The sequence below is a fragment of the Lissotriton helveticus genome, chromosome 9, assembly GCF_964261635.1.
Source record: "Lissotriton helveticus chromosome 9, aLisHel1.1, whole genome shotgun sequence".
Taxonomy (NCBI): Eukaryota; Metazoa; Chordata; class Amphibia; order Caudata; family Salamandridae; genus Lissotriton; species Lissotriton helveticus.
Window position 1 is genome coordinate 22,111,721 of NC_136070.1, and position 8,573 is coordinate 22,120,293.

The 8,573-nt window shown below is 45.5% G+C and overlaps 1 protein-coding gene across 1 annotated transcript in view; it reads left to right on the forward strand.

Annotated features, from left to right (window-relative positions):
- Positions 1 to 4,651, forward strand: part of BAZ1A (bromodomain adjacent to zinc finger domain 1A) — a 296,099-nt gene extending 291,448 nt beyond the window's left edge. Inside the window, exons 25-27 of the mRNA XM_078659379.1 lie at positions 502 to 662; positions 1,805 to 1,892; positions 3,676 to 4,651. Coding sequence (XP_078515505.1) covers positions 502 to 662; positions 1,805 to 1,892; positions 3,676 to 3,869 — 443 coding nt within the window. The 3' untranslated portion in view covers positions 3,870 to 4,651. The remainder of the gene's footprint in view (positions 1 to 501; positions 663 to 1,804; positions 1,893 to 3,675) is intronic.
- Positions 4,652 to 8,573: the final 3,922 nt, after the last annotated feature.

Here is an 8,573-nt window from a genome sequence, read left to right on the forward strand (position 1 = left end):
TGTGTGATGTAATGTTTCTGCTCATCAAGAAGTATGCCATTTGTAATCGATCCCGGCTCGTGATGATTCTTCAGACCTTAGAAGTATTTGGCTGAGCTCTTTACGCTATGCTCAGAAGTTGTTCCAGATGCCTCCTCTCACTGTCAGTTAGGCCCCTCTTTTACCCTTTACAAATCTGTAATTGGTAAATGTAACATACCAGTGGGACCCCCTCCCCCTTATTTCATAGGTTCCAAACTTTTTGGACCGCAGTCATGTATGCGAGTGTCTGGGTGTGGAATGGGCATTTCTACTTGTATCTAAACCTCTACCAATCTGCCTGCCAAGATCTTTACCAACCTTGTGCAGCGGCACGCATCACTCTTGGGTTCTTTTTCTTGATTGTGGGATTCAACGTGTCTGTAATCACAACATGGAATCCATTCCCTTACGACGTTCATTTAGCTGTGATGTCTTGTTTTTCTAGCAGGCTTACTACATATGACCTTGTTTTCTTCACAGATCGTTCTGGAATGTTGTCCAACGCCATGGAGCAGGCGGGCCGCCGGAGTTCGGGTCGTGGACATGGTGTGCATGAGCTGTCCGCCTGTGAGCAGCTGGTGGTGGAACTGGTGCGGCATGACGACAGCTGGCCCTTCATGAAGCTGGTTTCTAAAGTTCAGGTGTGTGTGATTTATGAACGAAGAGCATGGACTGCAACAATCCTGTATTAAGCAATGCAGAGTCCCTGTATGAGGAGGTGGACACAGTTAATAAGCCTAATTTGCATGTCCATTTCTAAGATGCTGGAACTGCATATTTTATTGGGTACTTTGGCTGTACTGTGTAGGCGACGGGTTACATATTCCACACCAGGAGCCTGCATTAAAAAAGTGGACTTCAGTTGCTTTATTTCAAATGAGTTTCAGCCCTCGCACTGCTGCAGTTTGGGTACAGTTAAGTGCAGTTTGGGTACAGTTAAGTGCAGGTCAGTTAGTGGTTTCCACACTGTTCTTGAGCATTGATCCCAGACTGTAGTTGGGTTTTGGATGAGCCAAAACATTCACTTGAGCTCAAGGGGTGGTTTAATATCAAAGCACGAGCACTAAAGCATTGGTAGTTGCTCTGCTTTCTCGCATGGGATCAGTAAAGATCTCTGCCTATTTAATGTCCACAAGAAAACGTTGTCTGATAACTTTGATGTTGCTAAAGGAATATGCTTGCACAGTAAGATAGCTAAGCTGCTTCAGAGTAACTCAGTCAAAGCAACTTTATTCGGTCTGAATAAGATCAGTGTATTAGACATAAATATACACAATTGACAAACAGAATAAAACATTCAAAATGCTTTGCCAATAAGCCGCTTATATACATAAAAAGCATAATATTCATAAAACATACCAGGAATTTCATCAGTAGGGGACTTATGTCCATAAAAATTAACATTTAAAAAAAACTGTACATCCCATCTAAAAATTAAAAGAAGCCATCTTAAGAAACATTTCGCAAGGACATGTCCACAAGCAACATCATCAGCTTCAGAGTCGATCATATTTATATTTTATTATAAGGTTTTTGATGGGCTTCAATGTCTTTGGAGAAATGGCTATTTCTAGTGTTAAAACATATTCTGGCTGTTGCACTAGCGTTAATGAATTGAATGAAAAAGCCCATGATGGAGAGATTTACAAGTAACTTTTCATCTGTGAATTGCTTATTAAATAACTACTGCTGGTCCACCGGGCTGTATCATCTCTGGAGTAAAATCACGGCATCCTACTGTTTAATAACTTGATCTTTGCTCCTCTGTGTTTGCTTTCTTTAGGTTCCAGATTACTACGACATCATCAAAAGACCAATCGCCTTAAACATCATTCGGGAGAAAGTGAACAAATGTGAATACAAGATTGCATGTGAGTGCTTACCTCTCAGCCTTTGTTGTGTCTATTTCTGTATTGAATACAAGATTGCATGTGAGTGCTTACCTCTCAGCCATTGTTGTCTATTTCTGTATCGAATACAAGATTGCATGCGAGTGCTTACCGCTCAGCCTTTCTTGTGTCTATTTCTGTATCGAATACAAGATTGCATGTGAGTGCTTACCTCTCAGCCTTTGTTGTGTCTATTTCTGTATTGAATACAAGATTGCATGTGAGTGCTTACCTCTCAGCCATTGTTGTCTATTTCTGTATTGAATACAAGGTTTCATGTGAGTGCTTACCTCTCAGCCTTTGTTGTCTATTTCTGTATTGAATACAAGGTTGCATGCGAGTGCTTACCTCTCAGCCTTTGTTGTGTCTATTTCTGTATTGAATACAAGGTTGCATGTGAGTGCTTACCTCTCAGCCATTGTTGTGTCTATTTCTGTATTGAATACAAGGTTGCATGTGAGTGCTTACCTCTCAGCCATTGTTGTCTATTTCTGTATTGAATACAAGGTTGCATGTGAGTGCTTACCTCTCAACCTTTGTTGTGTCTGTTTCTGTATTGAATACAAGGTTTCATGTGAGTGCTTACCTCTCAGCCTTTGTTGTGTCTATTTCTGTATTGAATACAAGATTGCATGTGAGTGCTTACCTCTCAGCCATTGGTGTCTATATCTGTATTGAATACAAGGTTGCATGTGAGTGCTTACCTCTCAGCCATTGTTGTGTCTATTTCTGTATTGAATACAAGGTTGCATGTGAGTGCTTACCTCTCAGCCTTTGTTGTGTCTATTTCTGTATTGAATACAAGGTTGCATGTGAGTGCTTACCTCTCAGCCTTTGTTGTGTCTATTTCTGTATTGAATACAAGGTTGCATGTGAGTGCTTACCTCTCAACCTTTGTTGTGTCTGTTTCTGTATTGAATACAAGGTTTCATGTGAGTGCTTACCTCTCAGCCTTTGTTGTGTCTATTTCTGTATTGAATACAAGATTGCATGTGAGTGCTTACCTCTCAGCCATTGTTGTCTATTTCTGTATTGAATACAAGGTTGCATGTGAGTGCTTACCTCTCAGCCATTGTTGTGTCTATTTCTGTATTGAATACAAGGTTGCATGTGAGTGCTTACCTCTCAGCCTTTGTTGTGTCTATTTCTGTATTGAATACAAGGTTGCATGTGAGTGCTTACCTCTCAGCCTTTGTTGTGTCTGTTTCTGTATTACAAGCTTGCATGTGGGTGCCTGCCTCACCCCTTTCTGTATCAGTTTCTGTATTGAATGTAAGGGTGCATGTGAGTGACTGCCTATTCTCACTCCTTGCTGCGTCTGTTCCTATATTGTTTTTGCTGCCCTTAAGACATGAACGCGTCCTAGAGAATAAAGAGGGGATGTGTCTAAGATGGAAGAAAGTGGCAATCAGTTGTGACTTGTTGTGCAGTAAAAGTGTGAGTACTTGGTTTGCAATCAGTGCGGTCTTAACACGCGTGTCTTGTATGGTGTATTCTGAGCTAGTAACTCCTGTATCATGTGGAAATGGTTGGATGAGGTATTTGACCAATGCACTTTGATTTTCGAAGGGCTTTTAAATATGGGTTTGCCTTTCTTGTTAGGCTTGTGTCTCTGATTGCTGGACATGTTTTGTTGACTAAAGCGGCGGGATAATAGACCTGGCATGATTGGCCAGAGCTCTTGCAATCTCATGTCCACTAGCTTTCTTTAGCTATTGTCTGCTGCTATAGCATGTTCTCTAACACAATGTGTTTTATTCTACAGCTGAATTAATTGATGACATTGAACTAATGTTTGCTAACTGCTTCGAGTACAACCCTGTCCAGACCAGCGAGGCGAAGGCAGGCTTCCGGCTTCAGGCTTTCTTCCACAGTCAGGCACAAAAACTTGGACTGGACTTGACAGGTAGCAGGCCGGACACTGCCACCCCTTCCCAAACCAAGAGGTCTCGCATCTAACTTCTTCCCAATGTTGAGAGCTTGGACCGCCCCCTCTACCTCTCCGCCACCCCCAACATTGACCCTAGATGTGGGCTGTGCAGCTCCACCTCCGCCAGCAATAACCTGCACGGACTGCACAAACCTCATTTAATACTAAAAGCACTCAGGAGAGCGTGGGAATCTTCCCATAGCTGCCGGATTTTATGGAATCTCCTCATATGTTTTGATATGTATATTGGATACAAATACACTGGTTTACAGAGGTTTCTTTTCTACAGTTTCTAAAACGATTGTGTTCAGATCTTTCTTTAATTCTTGTCTAGCTCCCTCACCCTCTGCCTTTCGAGTCTTGTGTGGTGCAGTTCTTAATAGATTTCCTATTCTAGAAGTGACTTTGTGCTGACCTTGTCTTCAGAATAGGATCTCACAACCTGCTGGTACTTCCAGAACTAGACCATGTGTTACAGAGCTCGCCTTTGTCAGCACTACACATGCTCGGCTAGAACAACCGAACCTTATCCAGCACCAACCAGGCTGCCTCCGGCCAACTTTACACATATTTATTTACCATTCAAAAGAAATTGATTTTTTTTTATTTATAAAATTTGCGTTTGTACCAATGTCTGTTCTGTGCTCCCGTTGGTATCTGTGTATCCTCCACTTTGACTATTGATAAACAGATGCATTTATTGAAACAAATTTCGTTCACTTCTCCCAGTCACAGGGATTTTGCCAGTTAAACTTTTTTTATGTGCATCTTTTTCCATGTGGTAAAATAAAATGATACTTTTTTTCAAATACTGAATATGGTGACTTTTGAGGGAAAAGATTATATTGTTAAATTATAGTTGCAGTGAATTCTTAATGCGCATTACTTTCCTTGTCTTTTTGCAGTTCAATTTTCGATTATAGAATATTGATTGATATCTCGCATGCAGGATTTTGGAACACATACAGAGAATGTTTATATACAAACTTGAACAAACGATAGGGAGAGTTGCCAACCAGCACAGCTGCCTAGAAATGGAAAACACCAATCTGCGGTCACTTCAAGCCAACCAGGCTGCCTTTCTGGTCCAGGCTGCAATATACATTGGCACCTGAAAGGAAGTTCACCCACTTGGCTTCCCCCTTTGACTTTCTTTCACTATGCATTTTGATTCTCATCAGTTCTTTTCGTCATATTTTGTCTATTTTCCCGATCTGCTCCTATTTACATTTTTGTTTTATTGGCTGGCCGAGTTATGCCACACTGTCACTGTGTTTGAAATGCCTCTCCTGCGTGCAGAAAAGAAATCCATACCCTTGCATTTGATATTTACTTCTTAACTACTGTTGAATGTGTTTTCTGATAGGAGATGGTACAAAGCGTTAACACTTTGAGAAAGCAGACCTGTGCCTTGGTGGAAGAGAGACATCTAGCATGTAAGCTCCTTCAGATCCTGCTTGCAGGGTCTCAATCCATTTGTTTATATAAAGAGCTTCTCAACACCAAGGGCTCTCATGGGGTTTGAAGAAGTTAAAGTACTGTTCATACCATTCCAGAATCTAAAAAGATGCGAAGCATCAAGGGGTTTGAAGAAATACAAATAATGTCCCTACCATTTCAGTTTATCAAAGATGACCTACATCAAGGGCTTTGAAGAGGGTTTGAGGGAATGAAAGTACTGTGCCTACCATTCCCCTATGTAGAGAGATGCTTCTCATCAAGGGCTTTGAAGAGGGTTTGAGGGAATGAAAGTACTGTGCCTACCATTCCCCTATGTCGAGAGATGCTCCTCATCAAGGGCTTTGAAGAGGGGTTGAGGGATTGAAAGTACTGTGCCTACCATACCCCTATGTCGAGAGATGCTCCTCATCAAGGGCTTTGAAGAGGGTTTGAGGGATTGAAAGTACTGTGCCTACCATACCCCTATGTCGAGAGATGCTCCTCATCAAGGGCTTTGAAGAGGGGTTGAGGGATTGAAAGTACTGTGCCTACCATACCCCTATGTCGAGAGATGCTCCTCATCAAGGGCTTTGAAGAGGGTTTGAGGGATTGAAAGTACTGTGCCTACCATACCCCTATGTCGAGAGATGCTCCTCATCAAGGGCTTTGAAGAGGGTTTGAGGGAATGAAAGTACTGTGCCTACCATTCCCCTATGTAGAGAGATGCTCCTCAAGGGCTTTCAAGATGTTTGAAGAAATGAAAGTACTGTTCCTACCATTCCCCTATGTAGAGAGGTGCTCCTCAAGGGCTTTGAACAGGGTTTGAGGGATTGAAAGTACTGTGCCTACCATTCCCCTATGTAGAGAGATGCTCCTCATCAAGGGCTTTCAAGATGTTTGAAGAAATGAAAGTACTGTGCCTACCATTCCCCTATGTCGATAGATGCTCCTCATCAAGGGCTTTTAAGAGGGTTTGAGGGATTGAATGTACTGTGCCTACCATTCCCCTATGTCGAGAGATGCTCCTCATCCAGTGCTTTGGAGAGGGTTTGAGGAAATTAAAGTACTGTTTTGCAGCGTGAATCTTTCTGGATTCACTATGCTGTGCATTATTCCGCGGTCTTGTGGTTGGGTCCGGATTCGTAGTCTTTTCTTTTCTTTTTTTTTTTTTTTTTTTTTTTTTTTTTTTTTTTCTTAGCCCAGGTGGGCGTCGGCGTCACACCCCCTTGGGTGTATTTCCAGTGACGTCGGCATGCTTCCTGCGGAAGCTCCCACTCTTGGGCGCCATCTTCAGATTCTTTTTTTCCGCGGTCGGGTCTGGATCGTTCCCGTTTGGGCTCCAGACATTTTTGGAGAAAGAAGAAAGAAAATACAGAAAAGACGAGGAGAAGTCATCTGAAGACTCCAGGGGACCTCATCGACGAGTAACCAGCAAGGATAAGGCGTTTTCCATCGAGATCTTCGACGACCGTCGACGAACACGCGACCAGAGAGGCCCTGGGCGCTCGAGGATGGACAACACGCCGTTCAAGTTCTGCCGTAACTGCCACCACAAGTACGCGCAGAAGGACCAGCACCCGGTATGCAACCTTTGCCTACCGGTGGACCACGAAAGCGGAGACTGCAACGCCTGTTCCGCCTTCACCCCGAAGACCCTTCGTGTGAGAGAGAGGCAGAGGGTAGCACACGCCGCCCTGCAGGGGAAGGCCCCGACTCCGTCACTCTACGAGCTGGGGATGTCCTCCGAGGAAGAAGACAACGCTGCCGCCGAAGACGACAGCTACACTGTCGTAGAGACCGATTACACGAAGACTTCTGACAAGGTAGGAGACTCTTCGGCCCCCAAGAACCCGAGAGACTCTGAGTCTAGAAAGATCGAGGGCAAGACCCCGAAAGCGCCGACGCCAAAAAAGGCGGCGTCCGCGACTACTCCCAGGCCCAGCGGATCCTCCGAGAAGGAGTCCCCGGCGCCGAGAGCTGCTGATCAGCACAAAACGTCGAAAATCGTCCCCGAAAAGGATCGATCGACGCCGAGGGAGAAAGACCCAAAACTCACGACGACCAGAGAACCGAAATCCGGTTCGACGTCAAACTTCGACTCCGAGAGGCACGGCGACGAGCCTTCCGCCGAAGAGAGCGGCCGACCCATCCGACGCGGAACACCTGGCCGAGATGGAAAAGAAGAGAAGGCGCCTCGAGGCAGAAATGGAGAACATCATACAGCGGAAGAAAGATTTCGACGCAAAGATGAAAGCCTTCACGATCCCTCACAAGACCAAGCCACCGGTGATGGAGCCGGTCGAGGAGGAAGAGGAGATCGCCGAAGTCACCGAGGAACAAGACCAGGACGTCGAGGTGATCGACGACCAGGAGGAGTACGAGAACCCCTACGATAGTTACAACTATGGGGAGGAGGAGGAGGGCAGGACAGACACAGAGTCGGCACCCTCGGACCTTCAGGAGGTAGATTACATCGATGTCGACACCGACAGCCCGGAGGAGGTGGTCGACACCTACCCCTCGAGGCCCTCGCCGCCGGACGACATCGGGGCCTACAACTCGGTGATACAATCTGCCGCAGCAGCTTTCAAGCTCAAGCTCGACGAAGAGAAGCAGAAAGCAGACTTCCTTCTAGAAACATTGCTCCCAACACAAACGAGGAGCCAGTTCCTTCCAATGCTCGAGAGCGTCTTGGCTCAGGGGAAGGAAGCTTTCAGGGAGCCCGCAACATGCAAGGCAGTATCTCCCAGAACTGAGAAGAAGTACAAGCATGCCACAAAGGACCCGGCCTACATTCAGGGCACGGTCTCCGCAGACTCCATTATCACGGCCACAGCAAGGAGGAGGGCTAACGTACCCACTACCTCGGGGCCACCACCGGATAAGGAGAGCAAAAGGATGGATCTGGTGGGCAGAAGGATCGAACGGAATGCCGCGACCCACTGGCGCATGGCTAATTCCAACGCCCTGATAAACAGGCACATGTACCAAATCATGGAGGGACTAGGGCAGTTGGTGAAGGACTTGCCCCAGGATGCCAGGCAGAAAGCCGAAAAGCTGGTTGAAGAGGGAAAGAATGCGGCAAATTCTTGCCTTAAGACGGCCCTGGATGGGGCAGACACCGCCAGCAGGCTCATGATGATGGGCGTCACGGAAAGGAGGCACGCCTGGCTCAGAATATCCGGTTTCAAACCGGAAGTGCAACACAGTATCCTGAACACACCGTTCAACGGCAGCACGCTTTTCGGACCAACAGTGGATGAACAGCTCAGCCAACTGAAGAAGGATAACGA